Source organism: Oncorhynchus keta, unplaced genomic scaffold (assembly GCF_023373465.1).
Source record: "Oncorhynchus keta strain PuntledgeMale-10-30-2019 unplaced genomic scaffold, Oket_V2 Un_contig_2407_pilon_pilon, whole genome shotgun sequence".
NCBI classification, from domain to species: Eukaryota; Metazoa; Chordata; class Actinopteri; order Salmoniformes; family Salmonidae; genus Oncorhynchus; species Oncorhynchus keta.
In genome coordinates, this window is record NW_026283712.1 from 31,181 (window position 1) to 57,393 (window position 26,213).

At 47.6% G+C, this 26,213-nt stretch overlaps 1 protein-coding gene across 1 annotated transcript in view; it reads right to left on the bottom strand.

The window, feature by feature from the left end:
• LOC118380926 (rho-related BTB domain-containing protein 1-like) overlaps positions 1-26,213 on the bottom strand; it is a 59,287-nt gene that overhangs the window by 21,008 nt on the left and 12,066 nt on the right. Inside the window, 5 exon segments of the mRNA XM_052505577.1 lie at positions 6,840-6,958; positions 13,004-13,279; positions 13,282-13,552; positions 14,030-14,438; positions 22,717-22,902. Of these exon segments, the coding sequence (XP_052361537.1) occupies positions 6,840-6,958; positions 13,004-13,279; positions 13,282-13,552; positions 14,030-14,438; positions 22,717-22,902 (1,261 nt within the window).

Below are 26,213 nucleotides of genomic sequence, written 5' to 3' on the forward strand. Positions count from 1 at the left end.
TCCTGGTCAACATCCCATATTCCCTATGGATCCTGGTCAACTGGAGACAACATCCCATATGGATCCTGGTCAACATCCCATATCCCCTATGGATCCTGGTCAACATCCCATATTCCCTATGGATCCTGGTCAACATCCCATATTCCCTATGGATCCTGGTTAACTGGAGACAACATCCCATATCCCCTATGGATCCTGGTCAACAACCCATATCCCCTATGGATCCTGGTCAACATCCCATATCCCCTATGGATCCTGGTCAACATCCCATATCGCCTATGTATCCTGGTCAAAATCCCACATTCCCTATGTATCCTGGTCAACTGGAGACAACATCCCTATGGATCCTGGTCAACATCCCATATCCCCTATGGATCCTGGTCAACATCCCATATCCCCTATGGATCCTGGTCAACATCCCATATCCCCTATGGACCCTGGTCAACATCCCATATCCCCTATGGATCCTGGTCAACATCCCATATCCCCTATGGATCCTGGTCAACATCCCATATGGATCCTGGTCAACATCCCATATGGATCCTGGTCAACATCCCATATGGATCCTGGTCAACATCCCATATTCCCTATGGATCCGGTCAACATCCCATATTCCCTATGGATCCTGGTCAACATCCCATATTCCCTATGGATCCTGGTCAACATCCCATATTCCCTATGGATCCTGGTCAACAGCCCATATTCCCTATGGATCCTGGTCAAAATCCCATATCCCCTATGGATCCTGGTCAACATCCCATATCCCCTATGGATCCTGGTCAACATCCCATATCCCCTATGGATCCTGGTCAACATCCCATATTCCCTATGGATCCTGGTCAACATCCCATATTCCCTATGGATCCTGGTCAACATCCCATATTCCCTATGGATCCTGGTCAACATCCCATATTCCCTATGGATCCTGGTCAACATCCCATATTCCCTATGGATCTTGGTCAACTGGAGACAACATCCCATATTCCCTATGGATCCTGGTCAACTGGAGACAACATCCCATATGGATCCTGGTCAACAGCCCATATTCCCTATGGATCCTGGTTAACTGGAGACAACATCCCATATCCCCTATGGATCCTGGTCAACATCCCATATTCCCTATGGATCCTGGTCAACTGGAGACAACATCCCATATCCACTATGGATCCTGGTCAACATCCCATATTCCCTATGGATCCTGGTCAACTGGAGACAACATCCCATATTCCCTATGGATCCTGGTCAACTGGAGACAACATCCCATATTCCCTATGGATCCTGGTCAACATCCCATATCCCCTATGGATCCTGGTCAACATCCCATATCCCCTATGGATCCTGGTCAACATCCCATATCCCCTATGGATCCTGGTCAACATCCCATATTCCCTATGGATCCTGGTCAACATCCCATATTCCCTATGGATCCTGGTCAACATCCCATATTCCCTATGGATCCTGGTCAACATCCCATATTCCCTATGGATCCTGGTCAACATCCCATATTCCCTCAACATCCCATATGGATCCTGGTCAACATCCCATATTCCCTATGGATCCTGGTCAACATCCCATATTCCCTATGGATCCTGGTCAACTGGAGACAACATCCCATATTCCCTATGGATCCTGGTCAACATCCCATATTCCCTATGGATCCTGGTCAACATCCCATATTCCCTATGGATCCTGGTCAACATCCCATATTCCCTATGGATCCTGGTCAACTGGAGACAACATCCCATATCCCCTATGGATCCTGGTCAGCTGGAGACAACATCCCATATCCCTTATGGATCCTGGTCAACATCCCATATCCCCTATGGATCCTGGTCAACATCCCATATCCCCTATGGATCCTGGTCAACATCCCATATTCCCTATGGATCCTGGTCAACATCCCATATTCCCTATGGATCCTGGTCAACATCCCATATTCCCTATGGATCCTGGTCAACATCCCGTATTCCCTATGGATCCTGGTCAACATCCCATATTCCCTATGGATCCTGCTCAACATCCCATATTCCCTATGGATCCTGGTCAACATCCCCTATTCCCTATGGATCCTGGTCAACATCCCATATTCCCTATGGATCCTGGTCAACTGGAGACAACATCCCATATTCCCTATGGATCCTGGTCAACTGGAGACAACATCCCATATGGATCCTGGTCAACATCCCATATTCCCTATGGATCCTGGTCAACTGGAGACAACATCCCATATCCCCTATGGATCCTGGTCAACATCCCATATTCCCTATGGATCCTGGTCAACTGGAGACAACATCCCATATGGATCCTGGTCAACATCCCATATCCCCTATGGATCCTGGTCAACATCCCATATTCCCTATGGATCCTGGTCAACATCCCATATTCCCTATGGATCCTGGTTAACTGGAGACAACATCCCATATCCCCTATGGATCCTGGTCAACAACCCATATCCCCTATGGATCCTGGTCAACATCCCATATCCCCTATGGATCCTGGTCAACATCCCATATCCCCTATGTATCCTGGTCAAAATCCCACATTCCCTATGGATCCTGGTCAACTGGAGACAACATCCCTATGGATCCTGGTCAACATCCCATATCCCCTATGGATCCTGGTCAACATCCCATATCCCCTATGGATCCTGGTCAACATCCCATATCCCCTATGGACCCTGGTCAACATCCCATATCCCCTATGGATCCTGGTCAACATCCCATATCCCCTATGGATCCTGGTCAACATCCCATATGGATCCTGGTCAACATCCCATATGGATCCTGGTCAACATCCCATATGGATCCTGGTCAACATCCCATATTCCCTATGGATCCGGTCAACATCCCATATTCCCTATGGATCCTGGTCAACATCCCATATTCCCTATGGATCCTGGTCAACATCCCATATTCCCTATGGATCCTGGTCAACAGCCCATATTCCCTATGGATCCTGGTCAAAATCCCATATCCCCTATGGATCCTGGTCAACATCCCATATCCCCTATGGATCCTGGTCAACATCCCATATCCCCTATGGATCCTGGTCAACATCCCATATTCCCTATGGATCCTGGTCAACATCCCATATTCCCTATGGATCCTGGTCAACATCCCATATTCCCTATGGATCCTGGTCAACATCCCATATTCCCTATGGATCCTGGTCAACATCCCATATTCCCTATGGATCTTGGTCAACTGGAGACAACATCCCATATTCCCTATGGATCCTGGTCAACTGGAGACAACATCCCATATGGATCCTGGTCAACATCCCATATTCCCTATGGATCCTGGTTAACTGGAGACAACATCCCATATCCCCTATGGATCCTGGTCAACATCCCATATTCCCTATGGATCCTGGTCAACTGGAGACAACATCCCATATCCCCTATGGATCCTGGTCAACATCCCATATCCCCTATGTATCCTGGTCAAAATCCCATATTCCCTATGTATCCTGGTCAACTGGAGACAACATCCCTATGGATCCTGGTCAACATTCCATATCCCCTATGGATCCTGGTCAACATCCCATATTCCCCATGGATCCTGGTCAACATCCCATATTCCCTATGGATCCTGGTCAACATCCCATATCCCCTATGGATCCTGGTCAACTGGAGACAACATCCCATATCCCCTATGGATCCTGGTCAACATCCCATATCCCCTATGGATCCTGGTCAACATCCCATACCCCCTATGGATCCTGGTCAACATCCCATATCCCCTATGGATCCTGGTCAACATCCCATATCCCCTATGGATCCTGGTCAACATCCCATATTCCCTATGGATCCTGGTCAACTGGAGACAACATCCCATATCCCCTATGGATCCTGGTCAACATCCCATATTCCCTATGGATCCTGGTCAACTGGAGACAACATCCCATATCCCCTATGGATCCTGGTCAACATCCCATATTCCCTATGGATCCTGGTCAACTGGAGACAACATCCCATATCCCCTATGGATCCTGGTCAACATCCCATATCCCCTATGGATCCTGGTCAACATCCCATATCCCATATGGATCCTGGTCAACATCCCATATGGATCCTGGACAACATCCCATATTCCCTATGGATCCTGGTCAACATCCCATATTCCCTATGGATCCTGGTCAACATCCCATATTCCCTATGGATCCTGGTCAACTGGAGACAACATCCCATATCCCCTATGGATCCTGGTCAGCTGGAGACAACATCCCATATCCCTTATGGATCCTGGTCAACATCCCATATCCCCTATGGATCCTGGTCAACATCCCATATCCCCTATGGATCCTGGTCAACATCCCATATTCCCTATGGATCCTGGTCAACATCCCATATTCCCTATGGATCCTGGTCAACATCCCATATTCCCTATGGATCCTGGTCAACATCCCGTATTCCCTATGGATCCTGGTCAACATCCCATATTCCCTATGGATCCTGGTCAACATCCCATATTCCCTATGGATCCTGGTCAACATCCCCTATTCCCTATGGATCCTGGTCAACATCCCATATTCCCTATGGATCCTGGTCAACTGGAGACAACATCCCATATTCCCTATGGATCCTGGTCAACTGGAGACAACATCCCATATGGATCCTGGTCAACATCCCATATTCCCTATGGATCCTGGTCAACATCCCATATCCCCTATGGATCCTGGTCAACATTCCCTATGGATCCTGGTCAACATTCCATATTCCCTATGGATCCTGGTCAACATCGCATATTCCCTATGGATCCTGGTCAACATTCCATATTCCCTATGGATCCTGGTCAACATCCCATATGGATCCTGTTCAACATCCCATATGGATCCTGGTCAACATCCCATATGGATCCTGGTCAACATCCCATATGGATCCTGGTCAACATCCCTCATGGATCCTGGTCAACATCCCATATGGATCCTGGTCAACATCCCATATGGATCCTGGTCAACATCCCATATCCCCTATGGATCCTGGTCAACATCCCATATCCCCTATGGATCCTGGTCAACATCCCATATCCCCTATGGATCCTGGTCAACATCCCATATCCCCTATGGATCCTGGTCAACATCCCATATCCCCTATGGATCCTGGTCAACATCCCATATCCCCTATGGATCCTGGTCAACATCCCATATCCCCTATGGATCCTGGTCAACATCCCATATCCCCTATGGATCCTGGTCAACATCCCATATCCCCTATTGATCCTGGTCAACATCCCATATCCCCTATGGATCCTGGTCAACATCCCATATTCCCTATGGATCCTGGTCAATATCCCATATTCCCTATGGATCCTGGTCAACTGGAGACAACATCCCATATCCCCTATGGATCCTGGTCAACATCCCATATGGATCCTGGTCAACATCCCATATTCCCTATGGATCCTGGTCAACTGGAGACAACATCCCCTATGGATCCTGGTCAACATTCCATATCCCCTATGGATCCTGGTCAACATCCCATATTCCCTATGGATCCTGGTCAACTGGAGACAACATCCCCTATGGATCCTGGTCAACATTCCATATCCCCTATGGATCCGGGTCAACATCCCATATTCCCTATGTATCCTGGTCAACTGGAGACAACATCCCCTATGGATCCTGGTCAACATCCCATATTCCCTATGGATCCTGGTCAACATCCCATATTCCCTATGGATCCTGGTCAACATCCCATATCCCCTATGGATCCTGGTCAACATCCCATATCCCCTATGGATCCTGGTCAACATCCCATATCCCCTATGGATCCTGGTCAACTGGAGACAACATCCCATTCCCTATATTCCCTATGGATCCTGGTCAACATCCCATATTCCCTATGGATCCTGGTCAACTGGAGACAACATCCCATATTCCCTATGGATCCTGGTCAACATCCCATATCCCCTATGGATCCTGGTCAACATCCCATATCCCCTATGGATCCTGGTCAACTGGAGACAACATCCCATTCCCTATATTCCCTATGGATCCTGGTCAACATCCCATATTCCCTATGGATCCTGGTCAACTGGAGACAACATCCCATATTCCCTATTGATCCTGGTCAACTGGAGACAACATCCCATTCCCTATATTCCCTATGGATCCTGGTCAACATCCCATATTCCCCATGGATCCTGGTCAACATCCCATATTCCCTATGGATCCTGGTCAACATCCCATATCCCCTATGGATCCTGGTCAACATCCCATATCCCCTATGGATCCTGGTAATCCCTATGGATCTTGGTCAAGTGTGTGCCTTTCCAAATCATATCCAATCAATTGAATTCACCACAGGTGGACTCCAATCAAGTTGAAGAAACATCAAGGATGATCAATGGAAACAGGATGCACCTGAGCTCAATTTCAAGTTTCATAGCAAAGGGTCTGAATACTTATGTAAATAAGGTATTTCTATATTTAATTTTGTATAAAAGTGCAATAAAATAAAATATGTATTTTTTCTTTGTCATTATAGGGTATTGTATGTGGAGTGATGACTTCGTCAATGTACTTAATGAAGCCAGTGGCTGATGTGTTAAACTCCTCACTGGTACTTCCTGTTTGCTTGTAATTAAAATACCCTGCTCAAAAGTACTTCACTACATAGGGAATAGGGTGCCATTTGGGACGAAGTTAACCCTAACCCAGACTGTGCTGTAGACAAGTTAACTATCCATGAAGGATCCTCCGAACAAGCACCCTAACCCCAACACTAGATATTACTCTGTGTTGTAGACTCACCTCGTTGTTAGCACTCTCCATGAAGGATCCTCCGAACAAAGCACCCTAACCCCAACACTAGATATTACTCTGTGTTGTCGACTCACCTCGTTGTTAGCACTCTCCATGAAGGATCCTCCGAACACAGCAGCCATCCAATCACAGGAGGAGATGAGCAGAGGTCTGTGAGCATTGATGGTTCCATCCTCCAACCTGAAGGTGACGTCTGAGACAGAGACATTATAACAACAACCTGAAGGTGACGTCTGAGACAGAGACATTATAACAACAACCTGAAGGTGACGTCTGAGACAGAGAGACATTATAACAACAACCTGAAGGTGACGTCTGAGACAGAGAGACATTATAACAACAACCTGAAGGTGACGTCTGAGACACAGAGACATTATAACAACAACCTGAAGGTGACGTCTGAGACAGAGAGACATTATAACAACAACCTGAAGGTGACGTCTGAGACACAGAGACATTATAACAACAACCTGAAGGTGACGTCTGAGACAGAGACATTATAACAACAACCTGAAGGAGACGTCTGAGACAGAGACATTATAACAACAACCTGAAGGTGACGTCTGAGACAGAGAGACATTATAACAACAACCTGAAGGTGACGTCTGAGACAGAGAGACATTATAACAACAACCTGAAGGTGACGTCTGAGACAGAGAGACATTATAACAACAACCTGAAGGTGACGTCTGAGACAGAGACATTATAACAACAACCTGAAGGTGACGTCTGAGACACAGAGACATTATAACAACAACCTGAAGGTGACGTCTGAGACAGAGACATTATAACAACAACCTGAAGGTGACGTCTGAGACAGAGAGACATTATAACAACAACCTGAAGGTGACGTCTGAGACAGAGAGACATTATAACAACAACCTGAAGGTGACGTCTGAGACAGAGACATTATAACAACAACCTGAAGGTGACGTCTGAGACACAGAGACATTATAACAACAACCTGAAGGTGACGTCTGAGACAGAGACATTATAACAACAACCTGAAGGTGACGTCTGAGACAGAGACATTATAACAACAACCTGAAGGTGACGTCTGAGACACAGAGACATTATAACAACCTGAAGGTGACGTCTGAGACAGAGAGACATTATAACAACAACCTGAAGGTGACGTCTGAGACACAGAGACATTATAACAACAACCTGAAGGTGACGTCTGAGACAGAGACATTATAACAACAACCTGAAGGTGACGTCTGAGACAGAGAGACATTATAACAACAACCTGAAGGTGACGTCTGAGACAGAGACATTATAACAACAACCTGAAGGTGACGTCTGAGACAGAGAGACATTATAACAACAACCTGAAGGTGACGTCTGAGACAGAGACATTATAACAACAACCTGAAGGTGACGTCTGAGACAGAGAGACATTATAACAACAACCTGAAGGTGACGTCTGAGACAGAGAGACATTATAACAACAACCTGAAGGTGACGTCTGAGACACAGAGACATTATAACAACAACCTGAAGGTGACGTCTGAGACAGAGACATTATAACAACAACCTGAAGGTGACGACATTATAACAACAACCTGAAGACAGACAGAGACATTATAACAACAACCTGAAGGTGACGTCTGAGACAGAGACATTATAACAACAACCTGAAGGTGACGTCTGAGACAGAGAGACATTATAACAACAACCTGAAGGTGACGTCTGAGACAGAGAGACATTATAACAACAACCTGAAGGTGACGTCTGAGACAGAGAGACATTATAACAACAACCTGAAGGTGACGTCTGAGACAGAGAGACATTATAACAACAACCTGAAGGTGACGTCTGAGACAGAGACATTATAACAACAACCTGAAGGTGACGTCTGAGACAGAGAGACATTATAACAACAACCTGAAGGTGACGTCTGAGACAGAGACATTATAACAACAACCTGAAGGTGACGTCTGAGACAGAGACATTATAACAACAACCTGAAGGTGACGTCTGAGACAGAGACATTATAACAACAACCTGAAGGTGACGTCTGAGACAGAGACATTATAACAACAACCTGAAGGTGGCGTCTGAGACAGAGACATTATAACAACAACCTGAAGGTGACGTCTGAGACAGAGAGACATTATAACAACAACCTGAAGGTGACGTCTGAGACATTATAACAACAACCTGAAGGTGACGTCTGAGACAGAGACATTATAACAACAACCTGAAGGTGACGTCTGAGACAGAGAGACATTATAACAACAACCTGAAGGTGACGTCTGAGACACAGAGACATTATAACAACAACCTGAAGGTGACGTCTGAGACAGAGACATTATAACAACAACCTGAAGGTGACGTCTGAGACAGAGAGACATTATAACAACAACCTGAAGGTGACGTCTGAGACAGAGAGACATTATAACAACAACCTGAAGGTGACGTCTGAGACAGAGAGACATTATAACAACAACCTGAAGGTGACGTCTGAGACAGAGAGACATTATAACAACAACCTGAAGGTGACGTCTGAGACAGAGAGACATTATAACAACAACCTGAAGGTGACGTCTGAGACAGAGAGACATTATAACAACAACCTGAAGGTGACGTCTGAGACAGAGAGACATTATAACAACAACCTGAAGGTGACGTCTGAGACAGAGAGACATTATAACAACAACCTGAAGGTGACGTCTGAGACAGAGACATTATAACAACAACCTGAAGGTGACGTCTGAGACAGAGACATTATAACAACAACCTGAAGGTGACGTCTGAGACAGAGACATTATAACAACAACCTGAAGGTGACGTCTGAGACAGAGACATTATAACAACAACCTGAAGGTGGCGTCTGAGACAGAGACATTATAACAACAACCTGAAGGTGACGTCTGAGACAGAGAGACATTATAACAACAACCTGAAGGTGACGTCTGAGACATTATAACAACAACCTGAAGGTGACGTCTGAGACAGAGAGACATTATAACAACAACCTGAAGGTGACGTCTGAGACATTATAACAACAACCTGAAGGTGACGTCTGAGACAGAGAGACATTATAACAACAACCTGAAGGTGACGTCTGAGACAGAGACATTATAACAACAACCTGAAGGTGGCGTCTGAGACAGAGACATTATAACAACAACCTGAAGGTGACGTCTGAGACAGAGAGACATTATAACAACAACCTGAAGGTGACGTCTGAGACAGAGAGACATTATAACAACAACCTGAAGGTGACGTCTGAGACAGAGAGACATTATAACAACAACCTGAAGGTGACGTCTGAGACAGAGAGACATTATAACAACAACCTGAAGGTGATCTGAGAACAGAGACATTATAACAACAACCTGAAGGTGACGTCTGAGACAGAGAGACATTATAACAACAACCTGAAGGTGACGTCTGAGACAGAGACATTATAACAACAACCTGAAGGTGACGTCTGAGACAGAGAGACATTATAACAACAACCTGAAGGTGACGTCTGAGACAGAGAGACATTATAACAACAACCTGAAGGTGACGTCTGAGACACAGAGACATTATAACAACAACCTGAAGGTGACGTCTGAGACAGAGAGACATTATAACAACAACCTGAAGGTGACGTCTGAGACAGAGAGACATTATAACAACAACCTGAAGGTGACGTCTGAGACAGAGAGACATTATAACAACAACCTGAAGGTGACGTCTGAGACAGAGACATTATAACAACAACCTGAAGGTGACGTCTGAGACAGAGAGACATTATAACAACAACCTGAAGGTGACGTCTGAGACAGAGAGACATTATAACAACAACCTGAAGGTGACGTCTGAGACAGAGAGACATTATAACAACAACCTGAAGGTGACGTCTGAGACAGAGAGACATTATAACAACAACCTGAAGGTGACGTCTGAGACAGAGACATTATAACAACAACCTGAAGGTGACGTCTGAGACAGAGAGACATTATAACAACAACCTGAAGGTGACGTCTGAGACAGAGACATTATAACAACAACCTGAACACGTCTGAGACAGAGACATTATAACAACAACCTGAAGGTGACGTCTGAGACAGAGAGACATTATAACAACAACCTGAAGGTGACGTCTGAGACAGAGACATTATAACAACAACCTGAAGGTGACGACATTATAACAACAACCTGAAGGTAGCAGCGTCTGAGACAGAGAGACATTATAACAACAACCTGAAGGTGACGTCTGAGACAGAGAGACATTATAACAACAACCTGAAGGTGACGTCTGAGACAGAGACATTATAACAACAACCTGAAGGTGACGTCTGAGACAGAGACATTATAACAACAACCTGAAGGTGACGTCTGAGACACAGAGACATTATAACAACCTGAAGGTGACGTCTGAGACAGAGAGACATTATAACAACAACCTGAAGGTGACGTCTGAGACACAGAGACATTATAACAACCTGAAGGTGACGTCTGAGACAGAGAGACATTATAACAACAACCTGAAGGTGACGTCTGAGACACAGAGACATTATAACAACCTGAAGGTGACGTCTGAGACAGAGACATTATAACAACCTGAAGGTGACGTCTGAGACATTATAACAACAACCTGAAGGTGACGTCTGAGACAGAGAGACATTATAACAACAACCTGAAGGTGACGTCTGAGACACAGAGACATTATAACAACAACCTGAAGGTGACGTCTGAGACAGAGAGACATTATAACAACAACCTGAAGGTGACGTCTGAGACACAGAGACATTATAACAACAACCTGAAGGTGACGTCTGAGACAGAGAGACATTATAACAACAACCTGAAGGTGACGTCTGAGACACAGAGACATTATAACAACAACCTGAAGGTGACGTCTGAGACAGAGAGACATTATAATAACAACCTGAAGGTGACGTCTGAGACACAGAGACATTATAACAACAACCTGAAGGTGACGTCTGAGACACAGAGACATTATAACAACAACCTGAAGGAGACGTCTGAGACAGAGAGACATTATAACAACAACCTGAAGGTGACGTCTGAGACACAGAGACATTATAACAACAACCTGAAGGTGACGTCTGAGACACAGAGACATTATAACAACAACCTGAAGGTGACGTCTGAGACACAGAGACATTATAACAACAACCTGAAGGAGACGTCTGAGACAGAGACATTATAACAACAACCTGAAGGTGACGTCTGAGACACAGAGACATTATAACAACAACCTGAAGGTGACGTCTGAGACAGAGACATTATAACAACAACCTGAAGGTGACGTCTGAGACAGAGAGACATTATAACAACAACCTGAAGGTGGCGTCTGAGACAGAGAGACATTATAACAACAACCTGAAGGTGACGTCTGAGACAGAGACATTATAACAACAACCTGAAGGTGACGTCTGAGACAGAGACATTATAACAACAACCTGAAGGTGACGTCTGAGACACAGAGACATTATAACAACAACCTGAAGGTGACGTCTGAGACACAGAGACATTATAACAACAACCTGAAGGTGACGTCTGAGACAGAGAGACATAACAACAACCTGAAGGTGACGTCTGAGACAGAGAGACATAACAACAACCTGAAGGTGACGTCTGAGACAGAGAGACATAACAACAACCTGAAGGTGACGTCTGAGACACAGAGACATTATAACAACAACCTGAAGGTGACGTCTGAGACAGAGACATTATAACAACAACCTGAAGGTGACGTCTGAGACAGAGACATTATAACAACAACCTGAAGGTGACGTCTGAGACACAGAGACATTATAACAACAACCTGAAGGTGACGTCTGAGACAGAGAGACATTATAACAACCTGAAGGTGACGTCTGAGACAGAGAGACATTATAACAACAACCTGAAGGTGACGTCTGAGACAGAGACATTATAACAACAACCTGAAGGTGGCGTCTGAGACAGAGACATTATAACAACCTGAAGGTGACGTCTGAGACAGAGAGACATTATAACAACAACCTGAAGGTGACGTCTGAGACAGAGACATTATAACAACAACCTGAAGGTGACGTCTGAGACATTATAACAACAACCTGAAGGTGACGTCTGAGACAGAGACATTATAACAACAACCTGAAGGTGATGTGTGCCCCAGAGAAACACATTAAACAGAACACATCACCCCCATCCACAGTTCCAAACACATGATAACTTCCTAGTCAAAAGCAACAGAAAACACTTTGATCTACGATGCAGCATGGTTTACCTGTGAAGGTGTTCTTGTTGAGACACTCCTTGATGCGGTTGGATTTCCTGACGTGGAAGGCCTTGGTGATTTCCTGGTTCATGAAGCCTTCATGGTTCATGATGTTTTCCACCATCATCCTCAGGTCAAACACCTCCAGGACCTCTGCGATCTGGGCGATCTTCATCAGATCCCGCTCCTCTTCATCCAGCTCCCCAGTGTAGAGGAACCTCAACACGGCACTGAACGGACCCAGCTGGATGGAGTAGTCCATCTTCACCACCGTCATGTGAGCCGGGAGCCCGTCACAGGGTTGGTCACACTCTCCTTGTGGATGCTGTAGAAGGCCTTGCTCCAGGAGGCCAAGGACAGCTTGGTGCGCCGGTGCTTACCAGAGAAGCTCATCATCTTCAGGGTGCCGTCACTCTTTGAGGCCCGGAGGGAGCAGGGAGAGAGGTTGGGGAGCACAGCCACGTCCTCCTCTGTGTCCAGACTAAGGGTCCTGAGGAGAGAGTCCCGGGCATGCCGTTCCGTCACCACCAGGCACTGGGACTCGTCACTGAAGTCCATCTGGAAACAATCACATTTATAACGGGTTTTTTTATGGCAAAGTGCTCTACAGAAACCCAACCGGAAACCACAGAGAGCAAGCAATACTGAGGCAGTAGCACAGCGGCTAGGAATAAAAACCTAGAAGGAAGGACACCGAGAGAGGAACTAGAGAGGAACCGAGAGAGGAACAGAGAGAGGAACCTAGAGAGGAACCTAGAGAGGAACCTAGAGAGGAACCTAGAGAGGAAACTAGAGAGGAAACTAGAGAGGAAACTAGAGAGGAAACTAGAGAAGAACCTAGAGAGGAAACTAGAGAAGAACCTAGAGAGGAACCTAGAGAGGAACCTAGAGAGGAACCTAGAGAGGAACCTAGAGAGGAACCTAGAGAGGAACCTAGAGAGGAACCTAGAGAGGAACCTAGAGAGGAACCTAGAGAGGAAACTAGAGAGGAAACTAGAGAGGAAACTAGAGAGGAACCAGGCAAAGAGACACTACCTGGAACAGGTCATAAAACTTAGAGGAGGAGGTAGAGAGGTAGATCTTGTGGGCGAAGATGTGGATGTGGTCCTGGAGGATGAACATGACGTCAGCACAAAGAGGACTGTCCAATAGGAGGCCAGGACCCTCCCCGTTGTTGATGACACACTCTGGAATCTTGATGAGAGGGGGCGGTGCTTTGGGCGGCAGGAAGGGCGCCTGGAGGAGGGGCTTCTGGACCTTCCGGAGGTGGGACTTCCAGAACTGCAGGTGTCGACGGGAGATGAGCGCGGCTCGAATGGCATTGTCGAAGATGTCCTTGATGCCAAACTGGTCGAACACACTGGTCTCATAGTAGGAGATGCCCAGCTCCTTGGCCACCTCCCGGCCACTCTCTGGAGGAAGGATGTCTCCGGGCTTTATCGGCCTGGTGGGGAGGAAATAAGAGCTATTCTCAATACGGAAGAATACAAAGTCATTATTTATTAAATGTATGTAAACCAGTTTGCTTAATTTAATAAAATGTCAGTAGTTACTGCACAGAGTTTCAACTAACACTAAAACGTATAGATTTCGTCAACCAAAACCAGCTACATGATGACGTAATGCTGATTGGCTAGTGGCCTCCTGGCCCTGTTGACAGTCACATGGTGACATAATGCTGATTCTATACCTGGCTAGTGGCCTCCTGGCCCTGTTGACAGTCACATGGTGACATAATGCTGATTCTATACCTGGCTAGTGGCCTCCTGGCCCTGTTGACAGCCACATGGTGACATAATGCTGATTCTATACCTGGCTAGTGGCCTCCTGGCCCTGTTGACAGTCACATGGTGACATAATGCTGATTCTATACCTGGCTAGTGGCCTCCTGGCCCTGTTGACAGTCACATGGTGACATAATGCTGATTCTATACCTGGCTAGTGGCCTCCTGGCCCTGTTGACAGCTACATGGTGACATAATGCTGATTCTATACCTGGCTAGTGGCCTCCTGGCCCTGTTGACAGCCACATGGTGACATAATGCTGATTCTATACCTGGCTAGTGGCCTCCTGGCCCTGTTGACGGCCACATGGTGACATAATGCTGATTCTATACCTGGCTAGTGGCCTCCTGGCCCTGTTGACAGTCACATGGTGACATAATGCTGATTCTATACCTGGCTAGTGGCCTCCTGGCCCTGTTGACAGCTACATGGTGACGTAATGCTGATTCTATACCTGGCTAGTGGCCTCCTGGCCCTGTTGACAGTCACATGGTGACATAATGCTGATTCTATACCTGGCTAGTGGCCTCCTGGCCCTGTTGACAGTCACATGGTGACATAATGCTGATTCTATACCTGGCTAGTGGCCTCCTGGCCCTGTTGACAGCTACATGGTGACAATGCTGATTCTATACCTGGCTAGTGGCCTCCTGGCCCTGTTGACAGTCACATGGTGACATAATGCTGATTCTATACCTGGCTAGTGGCCTCCTGGCCCTGTTGACAGCTACATGGTGACGTAATGCTGATTCTATACCTGGCTAGTGGCCTCCTGGCCCTGTTGACAGCTACATGGTGACATAATGCTGATTCTATACCTGGCTAGTGGCCTCCTGGCCCTGTTGACAGTCACATGGTGACATAATGCTGATTCTATACCTGGCTAGTGGCCTCCTGGCCCTGTTGACAGCCACATGGTGACATAATGCTGATTCTATACCTGGCTAGTGGCCTCCTGGCCCTGTTGACAGTCACATGGTGACATAATGCTGATTCTATACCTGGCTAGTGGCCTCCTGGCCCTGTTGACAGTCACATGGTGACATAATGCTGATTCTATACCTGGCTAGTGGCCTCCTGGCCCTGTTGACAGCTACATGGTGACATAATGCTGATTCTATACCTGGCTAGTGGCCTCCTGGCCCTGTTGACAGCCACATGGTGACATAATGCTGATTCTATACCTGGCTAGTGGCCTCCTGGCCCTGTTGACGGCCACATGGTGACATAATGCTGATTCTATACCTGGCTAGTGGCCTCCTGGCCCTGTTGACAGTCACATGGTGACATAATGCTGATTCTATACCTGGCTAGTGGCCTCCTGGCCCTGTTGACAGCTACATGGTGACGTAATGCTGATTCTATACCTGGCTAGTGGCCTCCTGGCCCTGTTGACAGCTACATGGTGACGTAATGCTGATTCTATACCTGGCTAGTGGCCTCCTGGCCCTGTTGACAGTCACATGGTGACATAATGCTGATTCTATACCTGGCTAGTGGCCTCCTGGCCCTGTTGACAGCTACATGGTGACGTAATGCTGATTCTATACCTGGCTAGTGGCCTCCTGGCCCTGTTGACAGCTACATGGTGACGTAATGCTGATTCTATACCTGGCTAGTGGCCTCCTGGCCCTGTTGACAGCTACATGGTGACATAATGCTGATTCTATACCTGGCTAGTGGCCTCCTGGCCCTGTTAAAAGTCACATGGTGACATAATGCTGATTCTATACCTGGCTAGTGGCCTCCTGGCCCTGTTGACAGTCACATGGTGACATAATGCTGATTCTATACCTGTCTAGTGGCCTCCTGGCCCTGTTGACAGTCACATGGTGACATAATGCTGATTCTATACCTGGCTAGTGGCCTCCTGGCCCTGTTGACAGTCACATGGTGACATAATGCTGATTCTATACCTGGCTAGTGGCCTCCTGGCCCTGTTGACAGTCACATGGTGACATAATGCTGATTCTATACCTGTCTAGTGGCCTCCTGGCCCTGTTGACAGTCACATGGTGACATAATGCTGATTCTATACCTGGCTAGTGGCCTCCTGGCCCTGTTGACAGTCACATGGTGACATAATGCTGATTCTATACCTGTCTAGTGGCCTCCTGGCCCTGTTGACAGTCACATGGTGACATAATGCTGATTCTATACCTGGCTAGTGGCCTCCTGGCCCTGTTGACAGTCACATGGTGACATAATGCTGATTCTATACCTGGCTAGTGGCCTCCTGGCCCTGTTGACAGTCACATGGTGACATAATGCTGATTCTATACCTGGCTAGTGGCCTCCTGGCCCTGTTGACAGTCACATGGTGACATAATGCTGATTCTATACCTGGCTAGTGGCCTCCTGGCCCTGTTGACAGCTACATGGTGACATAATGCTGATTCTATACCTGGCTAGTGGCCTCCTGGCCCTGTTGACAGTCACATGGTGACATAATGCTGATTCTATACCTGGCTAGTGGCCTCCTGGCCCTGTTGACAGCTACATGGTGACATAATGCTGATTCTATACCTGGCTAGTGGCCTCCTGGCCCTGTTGACAGTCACATGGTGACATAATGCTGATTCTATACCTGGCTAGTGGCCTCCTGGCCCTGTTGACAGTCACATGGTGACATAATGCTGATTCTATACCTGGCTAGTGGCCTCCTGGCCCTGTTGACAGCTACATGGTGACATAATGCTGATTCTATACCTGGCTAGTGGCCTCCTGGCCCTGTTGACAGCCACATGGTGACATAATGCTGATTCTATACCTGGCTAGTGGCCTCCTGGCCCTGTTGACAGCCACATGGTGACATAATGCTGATTCTATACCTGGCTAGTGGCCTCCTGGCCCTGTTGACAGTCACATGGTGACATAATGCTGATTCTATACCTGGCTAGTGGCCTCCTGGCCCTGTTGACAGCTACATGGTGACGTAATGCTGATTCTATACCTGGCTAGTGGCCTCCTGGCCCTGTTGACAGTCACATGGTGACATAATGCTGATTCTATACCTGGCTAGTGGCCTCCTGGCCCTGTTGACAGTCACATGGTGACATAATGCTGATTCTATACCTGGCTAGTGGCCTCCTGGCCCTGTTGACAGCTACATGGTGACATAATGCTGATTCTATACCTGGCTAGTGGCCTCCTGGCCCTGTTGACAGTCACATGGTGACATAATGCTGATTCTATACCTGTCTAGTGGCCTCCTGGCCCTGTTGACAGTCACATGGTGACATAATGCTGATTCTATACCTGGCTAGTGGCCTCCTGGCCCTGTTGACAGTCACATGGTGACATAATGCTGATTCTATACCTGTCTAGTGGCCTCCTGGCCCTGTTGACAGTCACATGGTGACATAATGCTGATTCTATACCTGTCTAGTGGCCTCCTGGCCCTGTTGACAGTCACATGGTGACATAATGCTGATTCTATACCTGGCTAGTGGCCTCCTGGCCCTGTTGACAGTCACATGGTGACATAATGCTGATTCTATACCTGGCTAGTGGCCTCCTGGCCCTGTTGACAGTCACATGGTGACATAATGCTGATTCTATACCTGGCTAGTGGCCTCCTGGCCCTGTTGACAGCTACATGGTGACATAATGCTGATTCTATACCTGGCTAGTGGCCTCCTGGCCCTGTTGACAGTCACATGGTGACATAATGCTGATTCTATACCTGGCTAGTGGCCTCCTGGCCCTGTTGACAGCACATGGTGACATAATGCTGATTCTATACCTGGCTAGTGGCCTCCTGGCCCTGTTGACAGTCACATGGTGACATAATGCTGATTCTATACCTGGCTAGTGGCCTCCTGGCCCTGTTGACAGTCACATGGTGACATAATGCTGATTCTATACCTGGCTAGTGGCCTCCTGGCCCTGTTGACAGCTACATGGTGACATAATGCTGATTCTATACCTGGCTAGTGGCCTCCTGGCCCTGTTGACAGCCACATGGTGACATAATGCTGATTCTATACCTGGCTAGTGGCCTCCTGGCCCTGTTGACAGCCACATGGTGACATAATGCTGATTCTATACCTGGCTAGTGGCCTCCTGGCCCTGTTGACAGTCACATGGTGACATAATGCTGATTCTATACCTGGCTAGTGGCCTCCTGGCCCTGTTGACAGCTACATGGTGACATAATGCTGATTCTATACCTGGCTAGTGGCCTCCTGGCCCTGTTGACAGTCACATGGTGACATAATGCTGATTCTATACCTGGCTAGTGGCCTCCTGGCCCTGTTGACAGTCACATGGTGACATAATGCTGATTCTATACCTGGCTAGTGGCTAGTGGCCTCCTGGCCCTGTTGACAGCTACATGGTGACATAATGCTGATTCTATACCTGGCTAGTGGCCTCCTGGCCCTGTTGACAGTCACATGGTGACATAATGCTGATTCTATACCTGGCTAGTGGCCTCCTGGCCCTGTTGACAGCTACATGGTGACATAATGCTGATTCTATACCTGGCTAGTGGCCTCCTGGCCCTGTTGACAGTCACATGGTGACATAATGCTGATTCTATACCTGGCTAGTGGCCTCCTGGCCCTGTTGACAGTCACATGGTGACATAATGCTGATTCTATACCTGGCTAGTGGCCTCCTGGCCCTGTTGACAGTCACATGGTGACATAATGCTGATTCTATACCTGGCTAGTGGCCTCCTGGCCCTGTTGACAGTCACATGGTGACATAATGCTGATTCTATACCTGGCTAGTGGCCTCCTGGCCCTGTTGACAGTCACATGGTGACATAATGCTGATTCTATACCTGGCTAGTGGCCTCCTGGCCCTGTTGACAGCTACATGGTGACATAATGCTGATTCTATACCTGGCTAGTGGCCTCCTGGCCCTGTTGACAGCCACATGGTGACATAATGCTGATTCTATACCTGGCTAGTGGCCTCCTGGCCCTGTTGACGGCCACATGGTGACATAATGCTGATTCTATACCTGGCTAGTGGCCTCCTGGCCCTGTTGACAGTCACATGGTGACATAATGCTGATTCTATACCTGGCTAGTGGCCTCCTGGCCCTGTTGACAGCTACATGGTGACATAATGCTGATTCTATACCTGGCTAGTGGCCTCCTGGCCCTGTTGACAGTCACATGGTGACATAATGCTGATTCTATACCTGGCTAGTGGCCTCCTGGCCCTGTTGACAGTCACATGGTGACATAATGCTGATTCTATACCTGGCTAGTGGCCTCCTGGCCCTGTTGACAGCTACATGGTGACATAATGCTGATTCTATACCTGGCTAGTGGCCTCCTGGCCCTGTTGACAGTCACATGGTGACATAATGCTGATTCTATACCTGGCTAGTGGCCTCCTGGCCCTGTTGACAGCTACATGGTGACATAATGCTGATTCTATACCTGGCTAGTGGCCTCCTGGCCCTGTTGACAGCTACATGGTGACATAATGCTGATTCTATACCTGGCTAGTGGCCTCCTGGCCCTGTTGACAGTCACATGGTGACATAATGCTGATTCTATACCTGGCTAGTGGCCTCCTGGCCCTGTTGACAGTCACATGGTGACATAATGCTGATTCTATACCTGGCTAGTGGCCTCCTGGCCCTGTTGACAGTCACATGGTGACATAATGCTGATTCTATACCTGGCTAGTGGCCTCCTGGCCCTGTTGACAGTCACATGGTGACATAATGCTGATTCTATACCTGGCTAGTGGCCTCCTGGCCCTGTTGACAGTCACATGGTGACATAATGCTGATTCTATACCTGGCTAGTGGCCTCCTGGCCCTGTTGACAGCTACATGGTGACATAATGCTGATTCTATACCTGGCTAGTGGCCTCCTGGCCCTGTTGACAGTCACATGGTGACATAATGCTGATTCTATACCTGGCTAGTGGCCTCCTGGCCCTGTTGACAGTCACATGGTGACATAATGCTGATTCTATACCTGGCTAGTGGCCTCCTGGCCCTGTTGACAGTCACATGGTGACATAATGCTGATTCTATACCTGGCTAGTGGCCTCCTGGCCCTGTTGACAGTCACATGGTGACATAATGCTGATTCTATACCTGGCTAGTGGCCTCCTGGCCCTGTTGACAGTCACATGGTGACATAATGCTGATTCTATACCTGGCTAGTGGCCTCACATGGTGACATAATGCTGATTCTATGAGTGGCCTCCTGGCCAGACAGTCACATGGTGACATAATGCTGATTCTATACCTGGCTAGTGGCCTCCTGGCCCTGTTGACAGCACATGGTGACATAATGCTGATTCTATACCTGGCTAGTGGCCTCCTGGCCCTGTTGACAGCTACATGGTGACATAATGCTGATTCTATACCTGGCTAGTGGCCTCCTGGCCCTGTTGACAGTCACATGGTGACATAATGCTGATTCTATACCTGGCTAGTGGCCTCCTGGCCCTGTTGACAGCTACATGGTGACATAATGCTGATTCTATACCTGGCTAGTGGCCTCCTGGCCCTGTTGACAGTCACATGGTGACATAATGCTGATTCTATACCTGGCTAGTGGCCTCCTGGCCCTGTTGACAGTCACATGGTGACATAATGCTGATTCTATACCTGGCTAGTGGCCTCCTGGCCCTGTTGACAGTCACATGGTGACATAATGCTGATTCTATACCTGGCTAGTGGCCTCCTGGCCCTGTTGACAGCTACATGGTGACATAATGCTGATTCTATACCTGGCTAGTGGCCTCCTGGCCCTGTTGACAGCTACATGGTGACATAATGCTGATTCTATACCTGGCTAGTGGCCTCCTGGCCCTGTTGACAGCTACATGGTGACATAATGCTGATTCTATACCTGGCTAGTGGCCTCCTGGCCCTGTTGACAGTCACATGGTGACATAATGCTGATTCTATACCTGGCTAGTGGCCTCCTGGCCCTGTTGACAGTCACATGGTGACATAATGCTGATTCTATACCTGGCTAGTGGCCTCCTGGCCCTGTTGACAGCTACATGGTGACATAATGCTGATTCTATACCTGGCTAGTGGCCTCCTGGCCCTGTTGACAGTCACATGGTGACATAATGCTGATTCTATACCTGGCTAGTGGCCTCCTGGCCCTGTTGACAGCTACATGGTGACATAATGCTGATTCTATACCTGGCTAGTGGCCTCCTGGCCCTGTTGACAGCCACATGGTGACATAATGCTGATTCTATATCTGGCTAGTGGCCTCCTGGCCCTGTTGACAGCTACATGGTGACATAATGCTGATTCTATACCTGGCTAGTGGCCTCCTGGCCCTGTTGACAGCTACATGGTGACATAATGCTGATTCTATATCTGGCTAGTGGCCTCCTGGCCCTGTTGACAGTCACATGGTGACATAATGCTGATTCTATATCTGGCTAGTGGCCTCCTGGCCCTGTTGACAGTCACATGGTGACATAATGCTGATTCTATACCTGGCTAGTGGCCTCCTGGCCCTGTTGACGGCTACATGGTGACATAATGCTGATTCTATACCTGGCTAGTGGCCTCCTGGCCCTGTTGACAGTCACATGGTGACATAATGCTGATTCTATACCTGGCTAGTGGCCTCCTGGCCCTGTTGACAGCTACATGGTGACATAATGCTGATTCTATACCTGGCTAGTGGCCTCCTGGCCCTGTTGACGGCTACATGGTGACATAATGCTGATTCTATACCTGGCTAGTGGCCTCCTGGCACTGTTGACAGTCACATGGTGACATAATGCTGATTCTATACCTGGCTAGTGGCCTCCTGGCCCTGTTCCACTGGATGTCATAAGGTGTATGCACTAATTTGTAAGTCGCTCTGGATAAGAGCGTCTGCTAAATGACTTAAATGTAAATGTAATAATGCTAATTCTATACCTGGCTAGTGGCCTCCTGGCCCTGTTGACAGTCACATGGTGACATAATGCTAATTCTATACCTGGCTAGTGGCCTCCTGGCCCTGTTGACGGCCTCCAGATCAGCGTAACGCAGGTCCAGCTGACAACCCACCAGGATGACAGGCGTCCTGGGACAAAAGTGCTTGATCTCCATGTGCCACATGGTCTTGACGTGATGCAGAGAGTTGGGGTTGGCGATGGAGAAACACAGCACAACCACGTCTGACCTGGAGAGAACAGACAGGAGCCAGAAAGACACACAGAAAGCTACTGTTTTATTTTATTTGTCACATACACATGGTTAGCAGATGTTAATGCGAGTGTAGCGAAATGCTTGTGCTTCTAGTTCCGACAATGCAGTAATAACCAACAAGTAATCTAACTAACAATTCCAAAATTACAATGTAAGGGGATAAAGAATATGTACATAAAGATATATGAATGAGTGATGGTACAGAGCAGCATAGGCTCTACAGTAGATGGTATTGAGTACAGTATATACATATGAGATGAGTATGTAAACAAAGTGGCATAGTTAAAGTGGCTAGTGATACATGTATTACATAAGGATGCAGTCGATGATATAGAGTACAGTATATAAGTATGCATATGAGATATGAGAACATTATATTAGGTAGCATTGTTTAAAGTGGCTAGTGATATATTTTACATCATTTCCCATCAATTCCCATTATTAAAGTGGCTGGAGTCAGTGTCAGTGTGTCGGGTGGTGTCGGTGTCCTGGAGGGCAGGTAGTTTGCCCCCGGTGATGCGTTGTGCAGACCTCACTACCCTCTGGAGAGCCTTACGGTTGAGGGCGGAGCAGTTGCCGTACCAGGCGGTGATACAGCCCGCCAGGATGCTCTCGATTGTGCATCTGTAGAAGTTTGTGATTGCTTTTGGTGACAAGCCGAATTTCTTCAGCCTCCTGAGGTTGAAGAGGCGCTGCTGCGCCTTCTTCACGATGCTGTCTGTGTGAGTGGACCAATTCAGTTTGTCTGTGATGTGTATGCCGAGGAACTTAAAACTTACTACCCTCTCCACTACTGTCACATCGATGTGGATAGAGGGGTGTTCCCTCTGCTGTTTCCTGAAGTCCACAATCATCTCCTTAGTTTTGTTGACGTTGAGTGTGAGGTTATTTTCCTGACACCACACTCCGAGGGCCCTCACCTCCTCCCTGTAGGCAGTCTCGTCGTTGTTGGTAATCAAGCCTACCACTGTTGTGTCGACCGCAAACTTGATGATTGAGTTGGAGGCGTGCGTGGCCACGCAGTCGTGGGTGAACAGGGAGTACAGGAGAGGGCTCAGAACGCACCCTTGTGGGGCCCCAGTGTTGAGGATCAGCGGGGTGGAGATGTTGTTGCCTACCCTCACCACCTGGGGGCGGCCCGTCAGGAAGTCAAGTACCCAGTTGCACAGGGCGGGGTCGAGACCCAGGGTCTCGAGCTTGATGACGAGCTTGGAGAGTACTATGGTGTTGAATGCCGAGCTGTAGTCGATGAACAGCATTCTCACATAGGTATTCCTCTTGTCCAGATGGGTTAGGGCAGTGTGCAGTGTGGTTGAGATTGCATCGTCTGTGGACCTATTTGGGCGGTAAGCAAATTGGAGTGGGTCTAGGGTGTCAGGTAGGGTGGAGGTGATATGGTCCTTGACTAGTCTCTCAAAGGACTTCATGATGACGGAAGTGAGTGCTACGGGGCGGTAGTCGTTTAGCTCAGTTACCTTAGCTTTCTTGGGAACAGGAACAATGGTGGCCCTCTCGAAGCATGTGGGAACAGCAGACTGGTATAGGGATTGATTGAATATTTCCGTAAACACACCGGCCAGCTGGTCTGCGCATGCTCTGAGGGCGCGGCTGGGGATTTGTCTGGGCCTGCAGCCTTAAAGGGTTAACACGTTTAAATGTTTTACTCACCTCGGCTGCAGTGAAGGAGAGACCCATGTTTTCGTTGCAGGCCGTGTCAGTGGCACTGTATTGCTTCAAAGCGGGCAAAAAGTTATTTAGTCTGCCTGGGAGCAAGACATCCTGGTCCGTGACTGGGCTGGGTTTCTTCTTGTAGTCCGTGATTGACTGTAGACCCTGCCACATACCTCTTGTGTCTGAGCCGTTGAATTGAGATTCTACTTTGTCTCTGTACTGACGCTTAGCTTGTTTGATTGCCCGGAGGGAATAGCTACACTGTTTGTATTCGGTCATGTTACCAGTCACCTTGCCCTGATTAAAAGCAGTGGTTCGCAGCTTTCAGTTTCACGCTAATGCTGCCATCAATCCACGGTTTCTGGTTAGGGAATGTTTTAATCATTGCTATGGGAACGACATCTTCAACGCACGTTCTAATGAACTCGCACAAGAATCAGCGTATTCGTCAATGTTGTAATCTGACGCACCAAACATATCCCAGTCCACGTGATGGAAGCAGTCTTGGAGTGTGGAATCAGCTTAGTCGGACCAGCGTTGGACAGACCTCAGCGTGGGAGCCTCCCATTTTAGTTTCTGTCTGTAGGCAGCATCACTAACTGAGTTCCCTGAATTCCTATCGGACCTTGTTGTCAGGGCAGATAATATTCTAGTTTTTGGTGACTTTGATATTCACATGGAAAAGTCCACAGTTATCCAAAAGGCTTATAATGAAGCCATCATAGACTCAGTGGGTTTTGTCCAACATGTCTCAAGACTTACTCACTGCCACAGTCAAACTCTGGATCTAGTTTTGTCCCGTGGAATAAATGTTGTGGATCTTAATGTTTTCCTCATAATCGTGGACGATCGGACCACCATTTTATTACATATGCAACAAATAATCTGCTCAGACCCCAACCAAGGATCATCAAAAGCCATGCTATAAATTCTCAGACAACCCAAATATTCCTAAATTCCCTTCCAGACTCCCTCCACCTACACAAGGACGTCGGAGTACAATTATCGGTTAACCACCTAACTGAGGAACTACATTTAACCTAGTCTCTGACAAGACAACAGCTACAGTACTACACCAAACACAACACCACTCTGACAAGACAACAGCTACAGTACTACACCAAACACAACACCACTCTGACAAGGCAACAGCTACAGTACTACACCAAACACAACACCACTCTGACAAGACAACAGCTACAGTACTACACCAAACAGAACACCACTCTGACAAGACAACAGCTACAGTACTACACCAAACAGAACACCACTCTGACAAGACAACAGCTACAGTACTACACCAAACACAACACCACTCTGACAAGACAAAAGCTACAGTACTACACCAAACACCTGTTATAACAGAGGTAATAATGAATGATTAGAGGGGTGTGGGTTTAAACTGCCTACTAGATGAACAGACAGACAGATCAATGTGTCAGGTGTTCAGCAGTTATAACAGAGGTTATAATGAATGATTAGAGGGGTGTGGGTTTAAACTGCCTTCAAGGTAAACAGACAGACCGACCTCATGTCTCGCCGACATCAACAGATGTTAGAGGATGATGGTGGCAGCTTGACAACGATCAATCCACCAATCAATGAAAGCTCATC